Genomic DNA, 27,509 nt, shown 5'->3' with positions numbered 1-27,509 from the left:
CCCAGTTGATGGGTGTGTGGACAGTGTAACCAGTTGATGGGTGAGTGGACAGTGTACCCAGTTGATGGGTGAGTGGACAGTGTACCCAGTTGATGGGTGTGTGGGCAGTGTACCCATTAAATGGGTGTGTGGACAGTGTAACCAGTTGATGGGCCTATGGACAGTGTACCCAGTTGATGGGTGTGTGGGCAGTGTACCCAGTTGATGGGCCTATGGACAGTGTACCCAGTTGATGGGTGTGCGGGCAGTGTACCCAGTTGATGGGTGAGTGGACAGTGTACCCAGTTGATGGGTGAGTGGACAGTGTATCCAGTTGATGGGTGTGTGGGCAGTGTTCCCATTGAATGGGTGTGTGGACAGTGTACCCAGTTGATGGGTCTATGGGCAGTGTACCCAGTTGATGGGTGTGTGGACAGTGTACCCAGTTGATGGGTGTGTGGGCAGTGTACCCAGTTGATGGGTGTGTGGACAGTGTACTCAGTTGATGGGCGTGTGGACAGTGTAACCAGCTGATGGGCCTGTGGACAGTGTACCCAGTTGATGGGCGTGTGGGCAGTGTACCCAGTTGATGGGCGTGTGGACAGTGTACCCAGCTGATGGGCCTGTGGACAGTGTACCCAGTTGATGGGTGTGTGGGCAGTGTACCCAGTTGATGGGTGTGTGGGCAGTGTAGCCAGTTGATGGGTGTGTGGGCAGTGTACCCAGTTGATGGGCCTGTGGACAGTGTACCCAGTTGATGGGAGTGTGGGCAGTGTACCCAGTTGATGGGTGAGTGGACAGTGTACCCAGTTGATGGGTGTGTGGGCAGTGTACCCAGTTGATGGGTCTGTGGACAGTGTACCCAGTTGATGGGTGTGCGGGCAGTGTAACCAGTTGATGGGTGTGTGGGCAGTGTACCCAATTGATGGGTGAGTGGACAGTGTACCCAGTTGATGGGTGAGTGGACAGTGTAACCAGTTGATGGATGTGTGGACAGTGCACCAAGTTGATGGGTGTGTGGACAGTGTACCCAGTTGATGGGTGAGTGGACAGTGTACCCAGTTGATGGGTGTGTGGACAGTGTACGCAGTTGATGGGTGTGTGGACAGTGTACTCAGTTGATGGGCGTGTGGACAGTGTACCCAGTTGATGGGCCTGTGGACAGTGTACCCAGTTGATGGGTGTGTGGGCAGTGTACCCAGTTGATGGGTGTGTGGGCAGTGTAGCCAGTTGATGGGTGTGTGGGCAGTGTACCCAGTTGATGGGTGTGTGGGCAGTGTACCCAGTTGATGGGTGAGTGGACAGTGTACCCAGTTGATGGGTGTGTGGGCAGTGTACCCAGTTGATGGGTCTGTGGACAGTGTACCCAGTTGATGGGTGTGCGGGCAGTGTAACCAGTTGATGGGTGTGTGGGCAGTGTACCCAATTGATGGGTGAGTGGACAGTGTACCCAGTTGATGGGTGAGTGGACAGTGTAACCAGTTGATGGATGTGTGGACAGTGCACCAAGTTGATGGGTGTGTGGACAGTGTACCCAGTTGATGGGTGAGTGGACAGTGTACCCAGTTGATAGGTGTGTGGACAGTGTACGCAGTTGATGGGTGTGTGGACAGTGTACCCAGTTGATGGGTGTGTGGACAGTGTACCCAGTTGATGGGTGAGTGGACAGTGTACCCAGTTGATGGGTGAGTGGACAGTGTACCCAGTTGATGGGTGTGCGGACAGTGTAACCAGTTGATGGGTGTGCGGGCAGTGTAACCAGTTGCTGGGCCTGTGGACAGTGTATCCAGTTGATGGGTGTGTGGGCAGTGTACCCAGTTGCTGGGTGTGTGGGCAGTGTACCCAGTTGATGGGTGTGTGGGTAGTGTACCCAGTTGATGGGTGAGTGGACAGTGTACCCAGTTGATGGGTGTGTGGACAGTGTACCCAGTTGGTGGGTCTGTGGGCAGTGTACCCAGTTGGTGGGTGAGTGGACAGTGTACCCAGTTGATGGGTGAGTGGACAGTGTACCCAGTTGATGGGTGTGTGGACAGTGTAACCAGTTGATGGGTGAGTGGACAGTGTAACCAGTTGATGGGTGTGCGGGCAGTGTACCCAGTTGATGGGTGTGTGGGCAGTGTACCCATTTGATGGGTGTGTGGATAGTGTAACCAGTTGATGGGTGTGTGGACAGTGTAACCAGTTGATGGGTGTTTGGACAGTGTACCCAGTTGATGGGTGTGTGGGCAGTGTACCCAGTTGATGGGTGTGCGGGCAGTGTACCCAGTTGATGGGTGTGCGAGTAGTGTAACCAGTTGATGGGTGTGTGGACAGTGTAACCAGTTGATGGGTGTGTGGACAGTGTACCCAGTTGTTGGGTCTGTGGGCAGTGTACCCAGTTGATGCGTGTGTGGGCAGAGTACCCAGTTGATGGGTCTGTGGGCAGTGTACCCAGTTGATGGGTGTGTGGTCAGTGTACCCAGTTGATGGGTGAGTGGACAGTGTACCCAGTTGATGGGTGTGTGGACAGTGTACCCAGTTGGTGGGTCTGTGGGCAGTGTACCCAGTTGGTGGGTGAGTGGACAGTGTACCCACTTGATGGGTGAGTGGACAGTGTACCCAGTTGATGGGTGTGTGGACAGTGTAATCAGTTGATGGGTGTTTGGACAGTGTACCCAGTTGATGGGTGTGTGGGCAGTGTACCCAGTTGATGGGTGTGCGGGCAGTGTACCCAGTTGATGGGTGTGCGAGTAGTGTAACCAGTTGATGGGTGTGTGGACAGTGTAACCAGTTGATGGGTGTGTGGACAGTGTACCCAGTTGGTGGGTTTGTGGGCAGTGTACCCAGTTGATGCATGTGTGGGCAGAGTACCCAGTTGATGGGTCTGTGGGCAGTGTACCCAGTTGATGGGTCTATGGTCAGTGTACCCAGTTGATGGGTGTGTGGACAGTGTACCCAGTTGATGGGTCTAGGGGCAGTGTACCCAGTTGATGGGTGTGTGGATAGTGTACCCAGTTGATGGGTCCGTGGACAGTGTACCCAATTGATGGGTGTGTGGATAGTGTACCCAGTTGATGGGTGTGTGGGCAGTGTACCCAGTTGATGGGTGTGTGGGCAGTGTACCCAGTTGATGGGTGAGTGGACAGTGTACCCAGTTGATGGGACTGTGGGCAGTGTACCCAATTGATCGGTGTGTGGGCAGTGTACCCAGTTGATGGGTGTGTGGACAGTGTACCCAGTTGATGGGTGTGTGGACAGTGTACCCAGTTGATGGGTGAGTGGACAGTGTACCCAGTTGATGGGTGTGTGGACAGTGTAACCAGTTGATGGGTGAGTGGACAGTGTACCCAGTTGATGGGTGAGTGGACAGTGTACCCAGTTGATGGGTGTGCGGGCAGTGTACCCAGTTGATGGGTGTGTGGACAGTGTAACCAGTTGATGGGTGAGTGGACAGTGTACCCAGTTGATGGGTGTGCGGGCAGTGTACCCAGTTGATGGGTGTGTGGACAGTGTAACCAGTTGATGGGTGAGTGGACAGTGTACCCAGTTGATGGGTGAGTGGACAGTGTACCCAGTTGATGGGTGTGTGGGCAGTGTACCCATTAAATGGGTGTGTGGACAGTGTAACCAGTTGATGGGCCTATGGACAGTGTACCCAGTTGATGGGTGTGTGGGCAGTGTACCCAGTTGATGGGCCTATGGACAGTGTACCCAATTGATGGGTGTGTGGGCAGAGTACCCAGTTGATGGGTCTGTGGACAGTGTACCCAGTTGATGGGTGTGTGGGCAGTGTACCCAGTTGATGGGTCTGTGGACAGTGTACCCAGTTGATGGGTGTGCGGGCAGTGTAACCAGTTGATGGGTGAGTGGACAGTGTACCCAGTTGATGGGTGAGTGGACAGTGTACCCAGTTGATGGGTGTGTGGACAGTGTAACCAGTTGATGGGTGAGTGGACAGTGTAACCAGTTGATGGGTGTGCGGGCAGTGTACCCAGTTGATGGGTGTGTGGGCAGTGTACCCAGTTGATGGGTGTGTGGATAGTGTAACCAGTTGATGGGTGTGTGGACAGTGTAACCAGTTGATGGGTGTTTGGACAGTGTACCCAGTTGATGGGTGTGTGGGCAGTGTACCCAGTTGATGGGTGTGCGGGCAGTGTACCCAGTTGATGGGTGTGCGAGTAGTGTAACCAGTTGATGGGTGTGTGGACAGTGTAACCAGTTGATGGGTGTGTGGACAGTGTACCCAGTTGTTGGGTCTGTGGGCAGTGTACCCAGTTGATGCGTGTGTGGGCAGAGTACCCAGTTGATGGGTCTGTGGGCAGTGTACCCAGTTGATGGGTCTGTGGGCAGTGTACCCAGTTAGATTTAGATTATGAAGACACGCAGTCCTCTTTTATTGTCATTTAGTAATGCATGCATTAAGAAATGATACAATATTTCCTCCAGTGTGATATCACAAAACACAGAACAGACCAAGACTGAAAATTCTAACAAAACCACATAATTATAACATATAGTTACAACAGTGCAACATTCCCATAACTTGATGAAGTAGTCCATGAGCACAGTAAAAGTTCAAAGTCTCTCTAATGTCCCACATCTCACGCAGACGGGAGAAGGAAGAAAAACTCTCCCTGCCATACCCGACCACGGTCCGACTCTGAGTCTTCCGAAAACTTTGCGCTCTGATCAGCTCTCCGACACTGAGTACTGTCAAACCGATTCGACCTCCTTCTCAGTCGTCAACATCAGGCAAAGCCGGGGATTTTGAGGCCTTCCCTCTGAAAGATTCCCGACCGCGCAGTAACGACAGCAGCAAACGAGCATTTCAGAAATTTTTCCAGATGTTCCTCTGTGCCTTCACGTCCCTCTCCATCAAATCAGAATTGTCCACGGCCCCTATTGTGCCGTGTGTGTGGGCAGTGTAACCAGTTGATGGGTGTGCGGGTGGTGTACCCAGTTGATGGGTGTGTGGACGGTGTACCCAGTTGATGGGTGTGCGGGCAGTGTACCCAGTTGATGGGTGTGCGAGTAGTGTAACCAGTTGATGGGTGTGTGGACAGTGTAACCAGTTGATGGGTGTGCGGACAGTGTACCCAGTTGATGGGTGAGTGGACAGTGTACCCAGTTGATGGGTGTGTGGACAGTGTACCCAGTTGATGGGTGAGTGGACAGTGTACCCAGTTGATGGGTGTGTGGACGGTGTACCCAGTTGATGGGTGTGCGGGCAGTGTACCCAGTTGATGGGTGTGCGAGTAGTGTAACCAGTTGATGGGTGTGTGGACAGTGTAACCAGTTGATGGGTGTGCGGACAGTGTACCCAGTTGATGGGTGAGTGGACAGTGTACCCATTTGATGGGTGTGTGGACAGTGTACCCAGTTGATGGGTGAGTGGACAGTGTACCCAGTTGATGGGTGTGTGGACGGTGTACCCAGTTGATGGGTGTGCGGGCAGTGTACCCAGTTGATGGGTGTGCGAGTAGTGTAACCAGTTGATGGGTGTGTGGACAGTGTAACCAGTTGATGGGTGTGCGGACAGTGTACCCAGTTGATGGGTGAGTGGACAGTGTACCCAGTTGATGGGTGTGTGGACAGTGTACCCAGTTGATGGGTGAGTGGACAGTGTACCCAGTTGATGGGTGTGTGGACAGTGTAACCAGTTGATGGATGAGTGGACAGTGTACCCAGTTGATGGGTGAGCGGACAGTGTACCCAGTTGATGGGTGTGTGGACAGTGTAACCAGTTGATGGGTGAGAGGACAGTGTAACCAGTTGATGGGTGTGCGGGCAGTGTACCCAGTTGATGGGTGTGTGGGCAGTGTACCCAGTTGATGGGTGTGTGGACAGTGTATCCAGTTGATGGGTGTGTGGACAGTGTAACCAGTTGATGGGTGTTTGGACAGTGTACCCAGTTGTTGGGTGTGTGGGCAGTGTACCCAGTTGATGGGTGTGTGGGCAGTGTACCCAGTTGATGGGTGTGCGAGTAGTGTAACCAGCTGATGGGTGTGTGGACAGTGTAACCAGTTGATGGGTGTGCGGACAGTGTACCCAGTTGATGGGTGAGTGGACAGTGTACCCAGTTGATGGGTGTGTGGACAGTGTATCCAGTTGATGGGTGAGTGGACAGTGTACCCAGTTGATGGGTGTGTGGACAGTGTAACCAGTTGATGGGTGAGTGGACAGTGTAACCAGTTGATGGGTGTGCGGGCAGTGTACCCAGTTGATGGGTGTGTGGGCAGTGTACCCAGTTGATGGGTGTGTGGGCAGTGTACCCAGTTGATGGGTGTGTGGGCAGTGTACCCAGTTGATGGGTGTGTGGACAGTGTAATCAGTTGATGGGTGTTTGGACAGTGTACCCAGTTGATGGGTGTGTGGGCAGTGTAACCAGTTGATGGGTGTGTGGGCAGTGTACCCAGTTGATGGGTGTGCGGGCAGTGTAACCAGTTGATGGGTGTGTGGGCAGTGTAGTCAGTTGATGGGTGTGTGGGCAGTGTACCCATTGAATGGGTGTGTGGGCAGTGTACCCATTTAATGGGTGTGTGGGCAGTGTACCCATTTAATGGGTGTGTCCGGGGAGACAGCATACCCCAGTGCCTGTGTGTGTGCAGACACTGGACCCAGGTGACTGGGTGCGTGGGGAGGGCAGGGGGAGACTGTGTATCCCTGGTGACTGGGTGTTGGTGGGGGACATTGAACTCCCTGGTGACCTGTTGTGGGGGGCACAGTGCACCCCAGTGACTGGGCGTGTGGGGAGGGCAATGTACGCCAATCACTGAGTGTGTGTAGGGGGACAGTGTACCCCAGTCACTGGGTATGTGAATGTGTAGAGGGGGCATTGTACCCCTAGTGACCAGGTGTGCAGGGGGACAGTGTACCCCAGTGTGGGGGGAGTGAACCCCCGGTGACCGGATGTGTGGGGGGGGACAGTGTACTCCTGGTTGGGGGATAGTTTACCCCAGTGGGGATGACAGTGTTCCCCGGGTGACATGGTGTGGAGGAGGTAGGACTGTGCACTCCCCCAGTGACTGGGTGTGTTGGTGGGGGCAGAACAGTTTACCTCACAGAGACCGGGTGTGTAGGGGGGACACTGTACTCCAGTACCTGGGTGTGTGAAGGGGTGACAATGTACCCCAGTGTCTGGGTGTGTGGACAGTATACCCAGCTAATGGGTGTGTGGGGAGAAAGTATACCCCAGTGACTGGGCACTTGGGGAGGAGACTGTGTACCCCAGTGTCTGTGTGTGTGTGTTGGGGGGTGTTCAGTGTACCCCAGTGTGACCAGGTATGTTTGGGGGACACTGTTGCTCCCTGCTAACCAGGTATGTTTGGAGGGCAGTTTACCCCTGGTGACCGGGTGCATGGGGTGGAGAGTGTACGCCCCTGTGACTGTGTGGGGGTGGAACAGGGCACCCCAGTCACTGGGTGTGTGTGTAGGAGGGTGTGACAGTGTACCCCAGTAACAGTGTGTGGAGGACAAGTACCCCAGTGACTGAGTGAGTGTGTGTGTGTGTGTGTGTGTGTGTGTGTGTGTGCGTGTGTGTATTTAGGGTGGGGAGTGACAGTGTATCCAGTGGCTGGGTGTGTGGGGACAAGGTACCCCTGTATATGGGTGGAAATGGAATCTTGCTGCCTTGATTGAACCAGTATGAAGGTCACTGTTCAGTTTGAGGGGCAATCTCTTTGTTTATTGCCCGGGATCTCACTGTGCCTTTGCTTATGTTGCTCAGCTCTGTGGAATCTTTGACAGAACTGTGGAGGGTGCTCAGCTTTGGCTCTCGATGAGCCTGTGATTGTCCTGTGTTCAAGCAACATCCAGTGGTCTGTGGGGTGGTGAGGATGGTCCAAGGAGATTAAACTAGTACCCTTGTCCTGAGGTAATGTGGCTGTCCTTCACACGGTGAGAGCAGTCCCAGGGGATTGAAGAGTTCAGTCTGCAGTTCCACTCCCTTCACTGGGGTAATACATCTCCTCTTACCATCTCACTTCCTTCTAGAAGCTGCCAGTTGCTGCTGAACTCCTTGTTGCCTGAAATTCTGCACAAATGGAGCTGTTGGGAAGTGGGTCTGTGGAGCAGAGGAAGAGGAGATGAGGACCTGCCTCCACCAGAAAGTTTCCTTCACACCCCAATTACAGTCACCCCTCCGCACCACCTCCACTGCCAAGCCTCCGTCTCTCCTGAATGCCTCCCTCATCTCTCCTTTCCTTCCCACTCTCAATGCACTGATTCTCTGCTCCCTCTAACCTCCTCATTCCTTCCTCCAACCTTCCACCTCCTCCCTCTCCCATTTGCGCCCCGATTCCTCTCATCCCCACACCCTGACACAAACTACATTCCTTCTCCCACCTTTTGTCCCAATATGTGAGGGTCAGGATGAGAGACACCTGCCTACACCCCTCCCCTGCTCCACCTGCCCGGACTTGGCTGAGATCTCCGGTCTTAAGGGTCGGACTGTTGGGTACTTGCCTGCAGACCTGCTCTCTCCTGTTGCACTCCCCCTGAGGGTGAAATATAACGAGCAAATAAAACCCACAATGACACCGACAATGTTGATGATTGCGATGAGTGCAGAGATGCTCTTTGGAAAATTGTCACCTACACCTGGAGAGGAGAAAAGCTTCTGTGAATAACTCCATCCTCACGTTTCCAATGATGGGAGATCAATGGATGGATTCCATCTCACCTCTGGCCAAAGGAAACTCCCATTCACCCCAATGCTGACTCCTACCACCCGCACATCACTCCCCTCCATTACCCCTCACATCACTCCCCTCCCCTCCATTACCCCTCACATCACTCCACTCCCCTCCATTACCCCTCACATCACTCCCCTCCCCTCCATTACCCCTCACATCACTCCCCTCCCCTCCATTACCCCTCACATCACTCCACTCCCCTCCATTACCCCTCATATCACTCCACTCCCCTCCATTACCCCTCACATCACTCCACTCCCCTCCATTACCCCTCATATCACTCCACTCCCCTCCATTACCCCTCACATCACTCCACTCTCCTCCATTACCCCTCACATCACTCCCCTCCCCTCCATTACCCCTCACATCACTCCACTCCCCTCCATTACCCCTCACATCACTCCACTCCCTTCCATTATCCCTCACATCACTCCCCTCAATTACCCCTCACATCACTTCTCACACCCTTCCCTCCATTACCCCTCATCACTCCCCTCCCCTCCATTACCCCTCACATCACTCCACTCTCCTCCATTACCCTCACATCACTCCACTCCCCTCCATTACCCCTCACATCACTCCCCTCCCCTCCATTACCCCCATATCACTCCACTCCCCTCCATTAACCCTCACATCACTCCACTCCCCTCCATTACCCCTCACATCACTCCCCTCCGCTCCATTACCCCCATATCACTCCACTCCCCTCCATTACCCCTCATATCACTCCACTCCACTCCATTACCCCTCACATCACTCCCCTCCCCTCCATTACCCCTCACATCACTCCACTCCCCTCCATTACCCCTCACATCACTCCACTCCCTTCCATTATCCCTCACATCACTCCCCTCAATTACCCCTCACATCACTTCTCACACCCTTCCCTCCATTACCCCTCATCACTCCCCTCCCCTCCATTACCCCTCACATCACTCCACTCTCCTCCATTACCCTCACATCACTCCACTCCCCTCCATTACCCCTCACATCACTCCCCTCCCCTCCATTACCCCCATATCACTCCACTCCCCTCCATTAACCCTCACATCACTCCACTCCCCTCCATTACCCCTCACATCACTCCCCTCCGCTCCATTACCCCCATATCACTCCACTCCCCTCCATTACCCCTCATATCACTCCACTCCACTCCATTACCCCTCACATCACTCCCCTCCCCTCCATTACCCCTCATCATTCCTCATGTCATTCCTCTCCCCTCCATTAGCCCTCATCACTCCTCACATCACACCCCTCCCCTCTATTATCACTCATCACTCCTCACTGCCTCCCCCACACTCGGCCACATTCTACCTCTCCACACGCCAGCATCCCATCTCACTGATCATCCTCCATTAATGTGTTTCTTCTGTTGAAATCAGTTCCTGAGTCAGTCACGTGCCCCGTTATTCACTGTCTGTCCAAACGAAAACACACACACACACACACACACACAGAAATTCCCGTAACACAATGGGTTTGGACTGAGTGTACCACACAGTTCCTTGTCTGTGCTCATTATCCAGTCTAGGATGGGCTGGCACTTTCTCAAAAACAGCTCTGAACACCGGGTGAATGGACAAGGTTTCAGAAAACTCTCTCCAATTTTCTCCTTGCAGGCTCCCACTAGGCTGCTCATGATAAGAGCATTTATTCCCTAAAGAATTGAAGCTTCACCCTTCCCGACCAGGTCCGGAGAAACCAACACTAACCAACAAGCACCTCAGCTACTGCCACATCGGCCTCTGAAAACTCCAGCTTCAACAACCAGTAACCATCATATGGGTAGTCATCAGGCTAAGGCCCCAGATCTCTAGCGCACTGAGTGGTGTCAATAGTGAGTGAGTCAAATCCCGTTTGTAGAGGATCTGTACAGCAGAGTAACCTGAGAACTTGTGCCAAGTATGGCTCCAGCATAAATACTCTCGATCTGTAGGGATACACTGGAACTTGGCCCCACTAAGCCTTCAGGAATGGGGTTTTTCACTTTACCGTTTCCTTGATAGGAACTGAGACGCCAGGCCATTCCCTCACTGGGTCTCTCCGAAATTTTCCGATTCCACCTGAGGGAGTGGCGGGGGGCACATCTTAAGAGACAGTCGGAGGTTTCAATAAATCATATTACGTGACTGTGTTCCCTTCACCACTCGCCCATCCTTAATTGATTCACATCAGTCAGTGGAATGGCTCCTTTACACTACAAGCAAAGCACCTTTCTATCTAGCTGAAAAATGTAGGCAGGAAATATCTCCCCTCTCTCCTGGAACATGCTCCTAAACCCCGTCATAATCTCCACTGGGCTTCCCGTTTTGTCAAAAACTCTCTCTAGTGCTTGCGGGTAGCCCACAGAAGTAGCAAAGGACATTTGAGGACATCACCACTTCAGCAGCCGGAGCTGTCTTTTCACATTATCAGGGCACTGACACTCATCCAGCAGCTGAGATATCTGATCCACCCAAGTCTCATACTCCTCCTCCCATCGGGGTGGGCTTCACTCCCGAGAATATTCTCAGCCTACGACAACGTTGACTCTCCAGAGGAGCACTTTGCTATTTATCCACCAGGGATGTAATTGCCGATACCAACACAGAACTTTCACCCGTCGCTGGAAGACTCATGGACCTTTCATGTCAGAAACCTTCCCATCACTCCGCAGAAACGAGAGCAACTTGTCTTTAAAGTGTCCGCCTCCTGCTAATGAAGACTCGGTTCCCAATTCAGAACCTTCGCCTACACTCCCCTCTTCACTGGAAGTATGGATGGTCCACAGCCTCGCATCTCCTGGGAACCCAATAGTACCGGGCAGACCCAATCCAGTCACGTCATCGCTAGTCTGAACTAAAATGACATCTGTGCCCACCTTCTGGTCAAACTGCTTTCCTGAATGCTTTAACTGTGATCATGCATGATCGTAGCTTTCCCTAGAACTTTAACGGTGATCTTACAAGATTGTAGATTTCCCTAATACTTTAACTGTACTTAAAACCCTAATCAACAGTTCATCTAGGCTGCAGATATCCACCCTGCTCAGAACACAAGCCTGAGTTATGGGCAATCTCTGATTCACACCAATGCTTAATCCCTGCCTCGTCCATAACCACATATCTTCATCACTTTCCTGGATAACACAGGCTTAAACACAAACCCACTTAATCAATTCTTAGCACAAACGAGAAAATCTGCTGATGCTGGAAGTCCGAGCAACACACACAAAATGCTGGAGGTGCTCAGCATTTTGTGTGTGTTGATCAACTCTTAGAGCAGTAACACAGTATTCAACAAATTCAAATTAGTGCGATAGCCCCACAACGAAACCCCTCTTCAGTGGGCTTCCCTAGAGACGCGGCTCGTTAACCCCTCGCTAACCACTGCTGGACTCAGCGGTGAGAAAACTCTGCATGTCTGGGTTTGATATGACTTTAGTCCCATCAAACCTGAGGAGTTGGGATGTCTCTCACACCCGAACCCCGATTTCTGTGAATACTGTGTAATTACTGCTCCCATGCCATCACCAGGTGGCAAGAAATAACAGACTGTACACTCTATACAATAATAAAAAAAGTATCTTATAAAGAAAGTAAAGCTCAACCAAACAGCTAGTAAAGAAAATTTAAAAAAAAACAAAAGGGCCCATCATAATTACACTGTGTAATGTACACAGGTTGGAGCACAAATCTTCCGATAACCTGACCATGACTAGAATTCGCCCTCATAGGCTGCATCAGATTGTGTATTCCCATCGGATCAAATCCTATGGCCAGTTCCCTGGAGCTTCTCTCTCCATCTTTCACGGAAAAAATATCTTGACCCCTCTTAGTGTCTCTCACAAAATCATTCCCCCAGCATTCTCTTGAACCTTCTCCCAGTTTCACCAACCTGACTGGAGGACACAATATACCTAAGCATCCCTTATCTTTAACAGTAGCCCAAACACTACCAGCAGCACACACTGCTTCTACAGAAAACCATTAGATCAAATACCCTACAACATTAGGAGTAAAATCTTTACTGGGGGTTACACTAGTGGGCATTATTTAAAGTGAGAGGTGTTAATTTTAAATGAGATGTGAGAGGAAAGTTTTTTTTCTCTCTTTTTAAAATGTGAAGTATAGAAAACTGAATGCCTAAAATAAGCTGCCTTGAGTGGTGATAGAGGCAGATACATTAGGGACTTTTAAGAGTTGCTCAGATAGGCACGTGAATGTGAGGAAAACAGAAGGATATGAAAATTGTGTAGGCAGATGGGGTTAATTTACAGGTACAGGAGCCTCAGGACCCATCCCACAAGCTTCAGGAATTTATTATCCCTCAACCACCAGTTATTCTCTCTGGTCTTGAACCGGGGTGTGGGGGGGTGATGGGTGGTGTTGAACCAGGAAGGATAACTTCACTCATCTTGACTCACTCCACACTGAACCATTCCCACAGCTTATGGGCTCACATATAAGGACTCGTCATGTCATGTTCCTGATACTTATCGCTTACTTATTTATTATTACATTTGTATGGTACAGTTTGTTGTCTTTTGTTCATTGATTATTCATCTTGTGCACAGGTTTCATTGATTCTATAGTGTTTCTTTGTATTAACTGAAAACTGAAAGTGAATTCAGAAAGATATTGGATGATGCCAGTGTGGTGTTCAATGATGGCATTGGAAAACTCAAACACATCAAGGGTAAAAGAGCATTAAATGACAATACCACAAAGTTTTCCAAAGGCCTGTCCAGTTTCTTATTCCATCTGTGACAAAGTAGCTGGTAGGCTACACTGCATAGAGGCTGAAGGAATTCTTTCCAAGTTGCCTGGAGCCCATGGGTAATGGGAGTAGTCCAGCAGCCATGAATAGGTCTGTCAGCATCTGTGGAGATTTTAATGTCTTCACCAACCCAGTACTGAAAGTAGATCAATACCCTCTGCCCAGGATAGAGGATATCTTTGCAAACCTTTCTGGAGGAAAACACTTCAGCAAAGTGGACTTAGCTGAGGCTTACCTACAGATGGAGATGAAAAAAAGTTCCAAGTTTTTCTCAGCATGAACCCTCACTAAAGGCTTTATCACTAAAATAGGGGAATTTTTGGAGTAGCAACTGCCACTGTACTCTGGCAAAAATCTATGGACTAGGTGTTGCAAGGCTGTCCAGGCACTCAGTGTTACCTGGATGGCTTAATTGTTACCAGTCAGAATGACAAGCAGCATCTCCGAAACCAAAAGACAGTCTTAAAAAGATTAGAAGATTATGGACTCAGTGAATGATGCAACAAGTGTGAATTCTTTAAACCCAGCATCTCTTATTGTGGTCACACCATTGACACACAAGTGCACTGAGAAAATTCATGCAGTGGTGGATGTTCCAAGGCCAAAGGACGTATCTCAGTTGCAGTCCTTTCTATGATTTGTCAATTACTATAACAGGTTTCTGCCAATCCTGGCTGCTGTGTTCCACCCCTTGAATTCATTACTACAGATTACGAAGAAATGGCAATGGAGAAAGCAAAGTGAGGTGGATTTCCAAAAGGCAAAGGAACTGGTGACATCAGAAACTGTACTTACATGTAATGTCTGGGTTAAGAACATGTTTTATTGTATTTCTTCTCCTATGCTGTGAGGTACTTTATGTTAGCAGTTTTTCTGCAAACACAGTGTGTTTGGTTAGTTAAGCTGCATACATTAGTGTTTTTGGCTTCTGCTGAGATAAGGAGAGATTTGCTCAGTTTAGGAATGTTATGTCAGCCAATTGAGTTGTCTTTGTAACATGTTGTAATAGTCTGTTCAGTGGGATGCCGTGAAACATTTGAGAGAGCTGGGTGAGATCAGACTTCTGAGGAACAGTGGGCTGGTTTTGATTGGTGGATGTTGGAAGAAGAAGGTGCGGAAAGGAACACGGGAAGACACGCGCCGTATCCTGCCTGAAGGGCAGACCCTGTTGCAAGAATGTGCAGATGAATGGCACAGAGGACGAGTTGGCCAGTTTGTTCATAATATTTTCTGAGGGAAGATGAAACTGTGGCTGGTGATGTGGGTTCATCACCGTGAGTAAAGTGATGCACCCAACTACTTTAGAAACGAGCTCCAACGCTTAAGTGCATTTTTAGACTGGTTGAACTGTAATGGGCTCTTTTTTCTTTTCTTCTTCTCTGAAGTGTTTGTTGAAGTTGAAATATCTGTAAATGGACTTGCACTGAAAGTTTATAAGACCATAAGACCATAAGACAAGGGAGCAGAAGTGGGCCATTTGGCACATCAAGTCTAATCCGCCATTTTATCATGAGCTGATCCATGTTCTCCTATTTAGTCCCACTCCCCTGCCTTCTTACCATAACCTTTGATGCCCTGGCTACTCAGATACCTATCAATCTCTGCCTTAAATACACCCAATGACTTGGCCTCCACTGCTGCCCGTGGCAACAAATTCCATAGATTCACCACCCTCTGACTAAAAAAATTTCTTCGCATTTCTGTTCTGAAAGGACACCCTTCAATCCTTAAGTCATGCCCTCTAGTGCTAGACTCCCCCATCATGGGAAACAACTTTGCCACATCCACTCTGTCCATGCCTTTTAACATTCAAAATGTTTCTATGAGGTCTCCCCTCATTCTTCTAAACTCTAAGGAATACAGTCCAAGAGCAGACAAACATTCCTCATATGTTAACCCTCTCATTCCAGAATCATTCTAGTGAATCTTCTCTGTACCCTCTCCAACGTCAGCACATCCTTTCTTAAATAAGGAGACCAAAACTGCCCACAGTACTCCAAGTGAGGTCTCACCAGCGCCTTATAGAGCCTCAACATCACATCCCTGCTTCTATACTCTATTCCTCTAGAAATGAATGCCAACATTGCATTCGCCTTCTTCACTACTGACTCAACCTGGAGGTTAACTTTAAGGGTATCCTGTACGAGGACTCCCAAGTCCCATTGCATCTCAGAACTTTGAATTCTTTCCCCATTTAAATAATAGTCTGCCCGTTTCTTTTTTCTGCCAAAGTGCATAACCATACACTGTAAGCCAGTGTAAGGTCTGTTATTTCCTGATGAACAATACATTGGCACGGGGCAGTGTTGATACAGCATTCACCTCAAATCTGCATTCCCTCAGTATTCCAACTTTCCTATTTAGTTAAACCCGAATCATACCAACCTGAGATATGCGTTGCTTATTGAAGGTGGTCTTCTGACTATTACCCATGTGATACTGAGTCACGTGGCTGTTGGCCAGAGTTAGATAACGAGCAATGTTGGTGACAAGCCTCAGTGAGAGGGTTATCCACACCTTCCAGTGAAATTTGCCCGTGATGCCTCACATTATGATATAGGTTCAGCCATGTCACTTGCTATGAGTGATGGAAGTGAAATTCCCATAGACTTTGCATCACGCTCGCTGACCACTACAGATACAAAACTAGGCACAGATTGACAGAAAGGGCTTGAGTCTGATTTGGGGTGTAAAACATTTCAACCAGTACTTGTATGGGATAGAGTTTACCCTCATTACTGTTCATTAACCACTGGTGTCCATTTTCAATCCACAGACGGGAGTTCCACTGACAACAGCTGCACAAATGCAGAGATGTTTCTGTTCATTAGAGCCCAAGAAACATGATGACAAGATCAAATTCAAGTGGACAACTAATCACGGAAATGCTGATGGATTGTCCCGTTGACCCTTAGAAAGGAACAACGTGCAGAATTTACAAATGAGGACACACCTTTTGACATATTCTCCTGCATGCAAATCAAAGGTCTCCCTATTACGGCAGAGATGGTCGAAAGGTAAACCAGAAGGGACTCCACACTGTCTCTGATCTACGTGGCCACCCAAAGTGGCTGGAGTGTGCTGCAGAAATTCCAGTTGCTCCATTTTTACCAGTGCCGGGCTGAACCTGCCCTTGATGGAGTTTTCCTTATGTGGGGCTTGAGAGTTTTTGTACCATCCAAGCAGACAGCTGAAGTGTTGGAGGACCAACATGCTGGTCATCTAGATGGGGTCAAAGTAAAAGTGTTGGCTCGAAGCTCTGTCTGGTGGCCTGCGATAGATCAGCAGATCAAGCAACTTGCCATGCACTGTTCAGGATGCCAACACATCCAGAAGATGCCAAGAGTGCCTCTCCGTCCCCGGGAATGCCCTGCGTTGTCTGGCAGAGTGATCCCCTTGTCAGGAAAGAGTAAGAAATCCTCCACAGCGATTAACTCTTTAGACCTGAATGGGGCAGGTTAAAATTCACTCTGCTGTAGCTGTGTATATAGCAGTTGTATTTTTTATATATAAAATATAGAATTCAAAGGTGTACCAGTGGCAGGTTCATTGGTCATTGTAAATTGTCCCATGGTTAGGCAAGGGTTAAATCAGGGGTTGCTGGCCAGCACGGCTCAAAGGGCCGGAATAGCCTGTTTCACACTGTATCTCAATAAATAAATACACAAATGAACTGAGTTGGAGATTCTTGCTAAGCAGGGAGGAGTGTAGTGTGTTCAATATTACAGTAATATTGTAAATATATGGTTCGATTAAGAATTCTTGTCTGTTTACCTAATTTACTGGAGGTTATATGCATGAAGTGCGTGAACAGTACACGTCATTACGCCACCCTGTCGTATGTGCATGCTTCACTAAAAGAGAAACTAAGAGTGCACACGTATATCCCTGTGTGGATGAGTGTGTGCCTACGAGAACATATTGTACAATCCTAAACCAAAAGCCGTGGATGAATCAGGAGACTCACTGTCTGTGGCATTTAAGTCTGGTGACCCAGGTCTGTACAAGAAAACCAGATATGACTTGCGGAGGGCTATTTCAAGGGCGAAGAGACAATTTCAAGCGAGGTTGGAGGCGATGTCAGATTCACGTCAACTCTGGCAGGGTTTGCAGGACATTACTTCCTACAAGGCGAAACCCAATAGCACGAACATAAGAAATTGGAGCAGGAGTAGACCATCTGGCCCGTCAAGCCTGCTCCGCCATTCACAAAGATCATGGCTGATATGGCCATGGACTTACCTCAACCTACCTGCCTTTTCCCCATAACCCTTAATTCCCCTACAATGCAAAAATCTATCCAACCTTGTCTTAAATATATTTACTGAGGTAGCCTCCACTGGCAGAGAATTCCACAGATTCACCACTCTTTGGAAAAGCTGTTGCTCCTCATCTCCATCTGAAATCTACTCCCCTGAATATTGAGGCTATGTCCCCTAGTTCTAGTCTCTCCAACCAGTACAAACAACTCTCCTGCCCCTATCTTATCTATCCTTTTCATAATTTTATCTGTTTCTATAAGATCTCCTCTCATCCTTCTGAATTCCAGCCAGTACAGTCCCAGATAACTCAATCTCTCCTCATAGTCTAACACTCCATCTCTGGAATCAACCTGGTGAACCTCCTCTGCACCGCCTTCAAAGCCACTATATCCTTCCTCAAGTAAGGAGACCAGAAATGCACACAGTACTGCAGATGCAGCCTCACCAGTACCCTGTACAGTTGCAGCATAACCTCCCTGCTCTTAATTTCAATCCCTCGAGCAATGGAGGCCAGCATTCCATTTGTCTTCTTGATAACCTGCAGCACCTGCAAACCAGCCTTTTGTGATTCATGCACAAGCACTCTCAAGTCCTCCTGCACACCAGCATGATGCAATTTTTTTACCATTTAAATAACAATCTGCTCTTCCATTTTTCCTTCCAAAGTGGATGACCTCGTATTTACTAACATTGTACTCCATCTGTCAGTCTGCTGCCCTCTCACTTAACCTATCTATATCTTTCTGCAGATGCTCCATATCCTCTGCACAATTTACTTTTCCACTCAATTTAGTGTCATCAGCAAACGTAGATATAATACACTCGGTCCTCTCTTCCAGATGGTTAATGTATATTGTGAACAGTTGCAGACCCAGCACCGACCCCTGAGTCACACTGCTCACCACTGATTGCCAACCAGAGAAACACACATGTATCCCAATTCCTTATCCATGCTGATGCATCACCCTCAACTCTGTGCATCCTTATCTTACAGATCAGTCTTTTAAGTGGCACCTTATCGAATGTCTGCTGGAAATCCAAGTAAACAATGTCCATCAGATCCCCTTTATCCACTGTGCTCCTTATATCCTCAAAGAACTCCAGTAAGTTTGTCAAACAGGACCTGCCCTTGTTGAATCCATGCTGTCTCTGCCTGATGGATCCATTTCTTTCCAGATGCCTCGCTATTTTTTCTTTAATGATAACTTCAAGCATTTTTCCAACTACAGATGTTAAACTAACTCGCCTATAGTTAGCTGCCTTTTGCTGTGAAATTCCCTGCAGCACCCAGTGACCCTGTAATCTCTGACTCGGAGGCTGATATTCGGCTGTCTTTACAGAACATGAATCCTTACAAGGGTGGCAGGCCCCGATGGAGTAACTGGTAAGGCTCTGAAAACTTGTGCCAACAACGGGCGGGAGGTTAAAAGACATTTTCAACCTCTCACTGCTACTAGTGGAAGTTCCCACTTGCTTCAATAGGGCAACAATTATACAACTGCCCAAGAACAGTAGTGTGAGCTGCCTTAATGTCTAGAGTCCACTAGCACTCTCTACAGTGATTAAATGCTTTGAAAGGTTGGTAATGGCTAGAATGAATTCCTCCCTCAGTAAGGACCGAGACACACTACAATTTGCCTGTTGCCACAGTAGGTCTATGGCCGATGCAATCTCAATAGGTCTTCACATGGTCTTAGTTCACCTGGAACAATATAAATACCTACGTTCATTGATTATAGTTCAATGTTTAACACTATTCCCACAATCCTGAGCGATAATTCACAGAACCTGGGCCTCTGTACCTCCCTCTGCAATTGGATCTTGACTTCCTAACTGGAAGACCACAATCTGTGAGAATTGGTGATAATATCTCCTCCACGCTGACGATCAACACTGGTGCACCTCAGGAATGTGTGCTTAGCCCACTGCTCTACTTTCTCTGTACCCATGACTTTGTGACTAGCTACACATCAAATGCCATCTATAAATTTGATGATGATACGGCCATTGTTTGGCAGTGTCTCAGATGGAGACAAGGGGGCGTACAGGAGCGAGATATACCAGCTAGTTGAGTGGTGTCGCAGTAACAACCATGTACTCAATGTCAGTAAGACCAAAGAGCTGATTATGGACTTCAGAAAGAGCAAGACAAAGGAACATGAACTAATTCTCATAAAGGAATCAGAAGTGGAGAGAATGAACAATTTCAAGTTCCTTGGTGTCAAGATCTCTGATGATCTAAACTGGTCCCAGAATATCGATGTACTGATAATGAAGGCGAGACAGTGACTATATTCCATGAAGAGTCTGAGAAGATTTGGTTTATCAACTAAGACACTCGAAAACTTCTACAAAAGGAGAGTATTCCGACAGGCTGTATCACTGTCTGGTATGGGGGTGGGGAGAGGAGGGTGTTGTTACTGCACAGGATCAAAAGAAGCTACAAAAAGTTGTAAAGTTAGTCAGCTCCAAATAGGGTACTAGCCATCTTCAAGGAGTGGCTGCCTCAGAAAGGCAGCGTCCAGCATAAAGGACACCTATTAACCCAGAACATGCCCTTTTCTCACTGTTACCATCAGGTAGGAGGTACAGAAGCCTGAAGGCACACACTCAGTGATTCAGGAACAGTTTCTTCCCCTCTCCCATCCCATTCCTAAATGAACACTGAACCCATGAACACTACCCCACATTTTTTGTTTTTATATTATTTCTGAGCTGCACTATTTTTAATTTAACTATTTAATATACATATATTCTTACTGTAATTGATTTACATATTTATTTATTTTCTATATTTATCATGTATTGCACTGCACTGCTGCCGCAAAGTTAACAGATTTCACGATACATGCCGGTGATATTAAACCTGATTCTGATTATGAAAATATAGAAGGGGAGGGCGTGAAATTGCGAGAAGTTAGAGAAATCGATCTTCACGCGATTCTCAGACAGAATATTAGGTGTTGTTTCTCCAACCAGAGAGTGTCGCATCGTGACAGTAGAGGAGGACAATGGTCGACCTGTCGGAATGGGAAGGGAATGTGGATTTGAAAGGGCGGCCTCCAGGGAATCTTGCCTTCTGTGGCAGATAGAGCAAAGGTGCTACACAAAGCAGTCCCCAGTCTACATCGGGTCTCACTAATGTAGAGGAGGCCGCACGAGGCGCACTGGATAGGGCAGATGAGCCCATCAAACTCGCAGGTGAAGTGTCACCTCACCTGAGAGGAATATTTGGAGCCCTGACGGGTGATGCATTGTCCTGCTTGCAGGGATAAATGTCATGAAGCAGATCAGTGGGGAAGGACAAGTGGGCAAGGGTGCCTCAGAGAGAGCTGTCTGTATGGAAAACAGAGAGAAAAGGGAGGATGTGCCTTGCACTAGGATCCTGTTGAACATGGCGGAAGTTCTGGAGAATGATGTGCTGTATATGGCGGCCCATGGAGTGGTAGGGAAGGATCAGGGAGCTCTATCCCTGATATGGTGGCAGGAAGATGGGCTGAAGTGGATATCCAGGAAATGGAGAAGATGTAGGTGAGGGCAACATTGATGGTGGAGGAAGGGAAACACTGTTCTCTGAGGAAGGATGACATCTCATACGGTCCGGAATTGGAAGTTTCATCATCAGAACAGATGCAGCAGAGATGGAGGAACTGAGAAACGGGAATATTCGTGATTACTGGAAGAGCAGTCTCTCTGTACCTGTGTATGTGTACGTGTTCTGCATCACAGTGACGCCATGCTTGGAATATCATGTGGTGTGGGTGAAGCTCACCCCACTATGCATGTGGGTAGGGTGCAGCTCACTGTCACTTTAACATATCACTGGTGGAGGACAGCTCATTCTCATTTATCTCATCTATCTGAGAACTTATCTGGGTCCCAATCTGACAAACTGATAGGACGTAGCTTTTGAAAGTCACCAGCCATGAGGGTTTTAGACATGACTGTGCCAAGTGTTTTCTGATAAGGGCCGAGCACTGTTTGCAAACCAATTGGTGATTTCCATGCCATGGAAACCTTGCTCAAACCCCACGTCTCTCCTGCCAAGATCCAGAAGTAGATGGTGGATTTTCTGTGTGGCAAGGATCTCTGGTATGGTTCTGAGACTCCTGATTGAGGAGAGTGGTCAGTCACAGGTGTGTTTCTAAAACCAGGTGGGTACTCTGTCTCTGGACCCTGTAGATACCTGTATGTTGAGCATCTTCCCAGAGTGTAGTCACTCCTGATGCATTTCTTCCCCAGGAATAGTGCTGAAGGGCTCTTTTCTCAGCTGTGTTACTTTATGACGCCAGGCCTTCAGGACAACACGCGGTTCCCAGTGGTGAGCACCAGCTGTGTTTCTCTGTTAAAGCTGCCTGCCTGTCACTGGAATCAGGGACATCTCTACCTCCAGGTACTGCGACTTGACAGGGAAGGAGTGAAATGCTTGAACAGCGACGCTGCACAACACCAAGGCTTCCAGGTGATGATTTTGGCTTCCATGTCACCTTGTGATAAGAGATTTCTACATATTTCTACAGATACACTGTGGACACATTCTAACTGGTCTCATCACTGTCTAGTATGAAGGACCATTGCAAAGGATTGGAAAACGCTGCAGAAGGTTGCAATCTCAGACAGCTCAATCACGGGCACCAGTCTCCTGAGCATTGAGGACACTGTCAAAAGGTGATGGTTCAACAAAGGAGACGTCCATCATTAAGGACCCCATTACCCAGGACTGGCTCTAATCTCATCGCTACCATCAATGAAGACTTTTTAGGAACACCTTCATCCCGCCGCCATCAGCTTTCTGAATGGACGGTGAACCAGCTCATGAACACTGCCACACTGTTTGTTTTACTCTCTTCTTGCAACATTTATTTAACTTTTTAGTAGATTTTATATTCTAGATATAAATGATACACATACACAAGTTCCTTACTGTAATTTATAGTTTTGTTCTGTACTTCGCTGCATTGCTACCGCAAGACAACATGTGCCAGTGATATTAAAAGTGATTCTGATAAGGGGTCACATGAACATTGTCTGCTCCTAATTGGACTGACTCCCATTTACTGGGAATTATCTCCTGTGCTGAGAGTCCTCAGAAACATATTAGACAATTATGGGCTGTTTACTGAAAATGCCTTGTGGGTTGCTCCACACCACACGGACGCATTTCCTGTAGAGCCTGTCCCTGTACACCCTGACTGTTCACCATCGTCTCCCCCGTCTATAGCCTTTGTTCTGTGTCCTGGACATGGCTATATGAGACCTGGGGTGGAGGGTGCTGGTGGAATGCAGAATTTTAATTTCATATTCTCCTGTGGCCTCATGGGTCCCTGTCCTTTCGTAGCCTGGATGAATATGTGCTCCATGTACAAGAGGTGTGTCTCAGTTCAGTACTCGATGATTCCCTGTACGTAGTTCCTGAATAATGGATGTCAGGTCAGAAGGGGGTGAGACCTCCTCAACATTTTGTTCATGAGCAAGGTGGCCATTCACCAGTGCAGACAGGAACCCATCGAAAGCACCATCTGAACCCACAGCCTGCCCATCATCCGAGGGTATATCCATTCATTGATGTTGAATGAAAAGAATTCAGCATTGTCCGCTGGAGACTTTGAAGAAGCAATGTTCTCCACAAAGGCTGAACCCATTCTGGGCATGGGACAAATGCTTTAATCAAGCTTCGCTTAAAAGAAGTGGGGAAAGTATTGGGTACAGAATAAACCCCTCTCTCCAGTGATCTGTTAAATATTGCCAAGACACAAGTTAGATCCAGAGTAAAGATCTTCTTTGCTGTCCCAACACACACTCTCAGTACAAGGTTAGATTCAGAGTGAAGCTCCCTTTACACTATCCCATCTAATGCTTCAAGATATGGGCTAGATACAGACTGAAGCTCCCTCTGCAGGGAAACAACACCCTCAAAATAACTTGGGTTCTTTACTCTGACACTCACCAGATGTGTCCAGTTTGCAGACGTCCCTCAGCTTGATCTCTGCTGTTGCCTTACTGATGGGGTTACTGGCCTCACATTTGTACACAGCGTACTTGACCTCTGCAGCGTGATGAACCTCCAGCATATTTCCGAGTACCCGGATGTGCTGGGTGCTGTCATTTACCAAAGCTTCTCCATTCCTCCACCACGTGAAGGTGGGGTCACCTGAGGTCACGGTGCAGATCAAGGTGAGGTTACAGATCCCAAAGATGCCCTGAACGGTGATGTGTGCCCCTGACACAAGCCCTGGAGAGATGCAAGACAAGTAAAGGAGGTCTTTGTGGACACTTCAATTACCAACTTCCCCATCCCATCCTGAATGGTCCCAAGTGAACATAAAGCTCATCCCAGCTCATATCCCCCCCACCCATTTAACCCTTCACTCATCTTCAATTCAGTCAGTTGCTGCTAGAAGAAGTTTACACATGTGCTGTGCCCTCTTCCCAAAAAATTGCCCAGGGTCATCCACAAGCACTCTGTTATGACTTGTTTATGGCTCTGTATGCTGGCAACTCTCTCAGTTCCATGTCTTTTGTCGTTCCTGTGTGTGGTCCTGATTCTGGACCAAGAGCATTAACCATGGGACTGTGACGGGCACAGATCTAGACTGGAACTGTGTGCAGTGTTCGAGAGTGAACCTGACACTGGAGATCCTGGGTCACACAACTTCTCCCCCATTCATCAGCTCATAGACCAGTGTGTCGTCAGGCTGTTAATTCCCATCTGTTAACATGGCACATTCTGAGAGGGGAAATGAGGAAGAATGGGGAATAAGTTGCAGTGATGGGCAGTATTTTGGGATGACAGATTCAGCCTTCACTCAAGGGCAGCACTCCAAGTACAGGGGCAGCTTTGCAGTGACAGAGACTGAGGTTCAATCTTGATCTTGGCTGGTGTCCGTGTGGAATTTGTATGTTCTCTATGTTTCGGCTTTGGTTTACCCGGGAGCTTCGGTTTCCTTCACAAATTAAAGTCAGTAGGGTAGTTGAGCTAATTAGTCATTGGACATACATTGCTACAGGTCTGTACGTAAACGGTGTGGTCTGGGGCAAGTGGATGAGAATGTGGGAGGAATTAAGAAATGAAATTAGTGTAGGATTAGTGTGGATGGGTAGATAGTCAGCGTGGATCATGTGCTAAATGGACTTTTCCTGTTCAGTGTGGATAAAGGGGCTTTTCCCATTCCCTGTGGATAAAGGGGCTTCTCCTGTTCCATGTGGATAAAGGGGCTTCTCCTGTTCCGTATATCTGAAGGGATCTTGTCCTCATATGCCTGGGTTAGACCACAATGAAAATCAGAAAATACTTCATAAAGCAGAAATCGGACATTCAGCCAATCCCAGTTGTGGCAGTCGGGATGGATCTTTCTCGCACTGTTCACTCTAAGCTGTGTTGGTGCATGGCCGCACAGAGGCTGAAATACTCCCACGCACGTAGCCAATGTTGCTGCGGTAACTGGAATTGGACGCAGCTAGAGAAAGTTTACAGAATGTGAAAGAGTTTCTTTATTGTACTGTCTTTCATTATATCCTTCAATTCATAAAATCAAAAATATACGATTTTTCAATTTTCTAAATATTCATAGTCTGCACATTGCAGAAAAATGTAAAGTGCTGCAATGTTTCCAGGCCATTTAAAACTCTCCTGTTCCGAACGATGGTTGTTCTACGCAGTTGTAAAAAATGTTTGAGTGAATGTTGATATTCAGCCTGATCCCAGCTTCCTACCATGGCTCCATCCCTGTAGGTGACAGCATTTTAATTCACCTGTGTGCTGTTTGAATATAGTAGGGTCTCTGCCTTCTCACCCTACCCATCAGCAAGTCCCAGAAGTCGCAGCCTTCTTTGAGAAACCCCTTGCTTCCGTCTCCTTCCACCACTGCAAATTTGTGCATCGCATCAACCCCACTGTCCAGCAAACCAGTTCCTAATGAATTTGTATTCAATCCTTTGTTTGATAGTGAGAGTGTAATCTTAAACACAACAGATTCTGCAGACAGATGTCTCATTAAAGCAGGAGAATGGCCAGACCTCACCTTGAAGTGGATGGGCTCCAGCAGGAGAAGACCACACAGGGTTTCACTCCTCTATCTAATAAAGTGGCCACAGACTCTACTTTTGCCTGAATATTAGTGCCCTCAACTCTCCAACACTTTGCATGGAAGTATCAGCAGAAACTGTTTGGAACTGAGAATGACTTCTCCTGGGCTTGCTGGATGGGTCTGAGAAGTGGCAAATGGAGCTGAGGTGCAGTGGGGCTGAGGCAGTGCAGGGCTGAGGGAGATTAGGCCGCTGGGTAAGTGCCTCTGGGGAAATACACCGGGGTAGGTGTGCACAGTACATCGAGCGAGGTGGGGGTAACTTTATCAGGTACACTCGTACACCTGCTCGTTCATGTAAACGTCTAATCGGGTAATCCTGTCACTACAGAAAGTTGTAACCTCAACCATCATGGGCACTAGTCTCCCCAGCACTGAGGACATCTTCAAGTCAAGTCAAGTCAAGTCGTCAAGTCACTTTTTATTGTCATTTCAACCATATCCGCTGGTACAGTACATAGTAAAAACGAGACAGAGTTTTTCAGGACAATGTTGCTACATGAAGCAATACAAAAACACACTGAGCTGCGTAAAACAACACAAAAACTACACTAGACTACAGACCTACCCAGAACTGCATAAACTGCATAAAACAATGCAGGCATTACAATAAATAATAAGCAAGACAATAGGCACAGTAGAGGGTAGTAGGTTGATGTCAGTCCAGGCTCTGGGTATTGAAGAGTCTGATGGCTTGGGGAAAGAAACTGTTATTTAGTCTGGTCGTGAGATCCCAAATTCTTCGTTGCCTTTTGCCAGATGGCAGGAGGGAGAAGAGTTTGTATGAGGGGTGTGTGGGGTCCTCCATAATGCTGTTTGCTTTGCGGATGCAGCATGTGGTGTAAATGTCTGTAATGGCAGGAAGAGAGACCCCGATGATCTTCTCAGCTGACCTCATTATCTGCTGCAGGTTCTTGTGATCCAAGATGGTGCAATTTCCAAACCAGAAAGTGATGCAGCTGCTCAGGATGCTCTCAATACAACCTCTGTAGGACGTGGTGAGGATGGGGAGTGGAAGATGGACTTTTCTCAGCCATCACAGAAAGTAGAGACGCTGCTGGGCTTTCTTTGCTGTGGAGCTAGTGTTGAGGGACCAGGTGAGATTCTCTGCCAGGTGAACACCAAGAAATTTGGTGCTCTTAACGATCTCAACGGAGGAGCCGTCAATGTTTAGCGGAGAGTGGTCACTCCGTGTCCTCCTGAAGTCAACAACCATCTCTTTTGTTTTGTTCACATTCAGAGACAGGTTGTTGGCTCTGTACCAGTCCGTTAGCCGCCGCATCTCCTCTCTGTATGCTGACTCATCATTCTTGCTGATGGGACCCACCACGTTCGTGTCATCGGCGAACTTGATGGTGTGATTCGAGCTGTGTATTGCTGCAAAGTCGTGGGTCAACAGAGTGAACAGCAGAGGACTGAGCACACAGCCCTGGGGGGCCCCTGTGCTCAGTGTGAAGGTGTTGGAGATGCTGCTCCCGATCCGGACTGACTGAGGTCTCCCAGTCAGGAAGTCTAGGATCCAGTTGCAGAGGGAGGTGTTCAGGCCCAGTAGACTCAGCTTTCCAATCAGTTTCTGAGGAATGATTGTGTTGAATGCTGAACTGAAGTCTATGTACAGCATTCGAACATACGTGTTTTTTTTTGTCCAGGTGGGTTAAGGCCAGGTGGAGGCTGATGGCAATGGCGTAGTCTGTTGAACCGTTGGGACAGCACGCAAACTGCAGGGGGTCCAGTGAGCGGGGCAGCAGGGT

At 48.4% G+C, this 27,509-nt stretch overlaps 1 protein-coding gene across 2 annotated transcripts in view; it reads right to left on the bottom strand.

Moving 5' to 3' along the window:
• Window positions 1-6,323: 6,323 nt before the first annotated feature.
• LOC140194700 (SLAM family member 5-like) overlaps window positions 6,324-27,509 on the bottom strand; it is a 43,634-nt gene continuing 22,448 nt past the window's right edge. The window contains exons 3-5 of one of the 2 annotated variants that reach the window (XM_072251956.1): window positions 23,622-23,906; window positions 8,422-8,556; window positions 6,324-8,020 (exon numbers count right to left, since the gene is read on the bottom strand). In XM_072251956.1, coding sequence (XP_072108057.1) covers window positions 7,947-8,020; window positions 8,422-8,556; window positions 23,622-23,906 — 494 coding nt within the window. In that variant the 3' untranslated portion in view covers window positions 6,324-7,946. The remainder of the gene's footprint in view (window positions 8,021-8,421; window positions 8,557-23,621; window positions 23,907-27,509) is intronic. The other variant, XM_072251957.1, reaches the window with a different exon arrangement.

Source organism: Mobula birostris, chromosome 3, assembly GCF_030028105.1.
Source record: "Mobula birostris isolate sMobBir1 chromosome 3, sMobBir1.hap1, whole genome shotgun sequence".
Lineage (NCBI taxonomy): Eukaryota > Metazoa > Chordata > Chondrichthyes > Myliobatiformes > Myliobatidae > Mobula > Mobula birostris.
The sequence above is the reverse complement of the archived record's forward strand: the minus strand, read 5'-3'. Positions and strand labels throughout refer to the sequence as shown.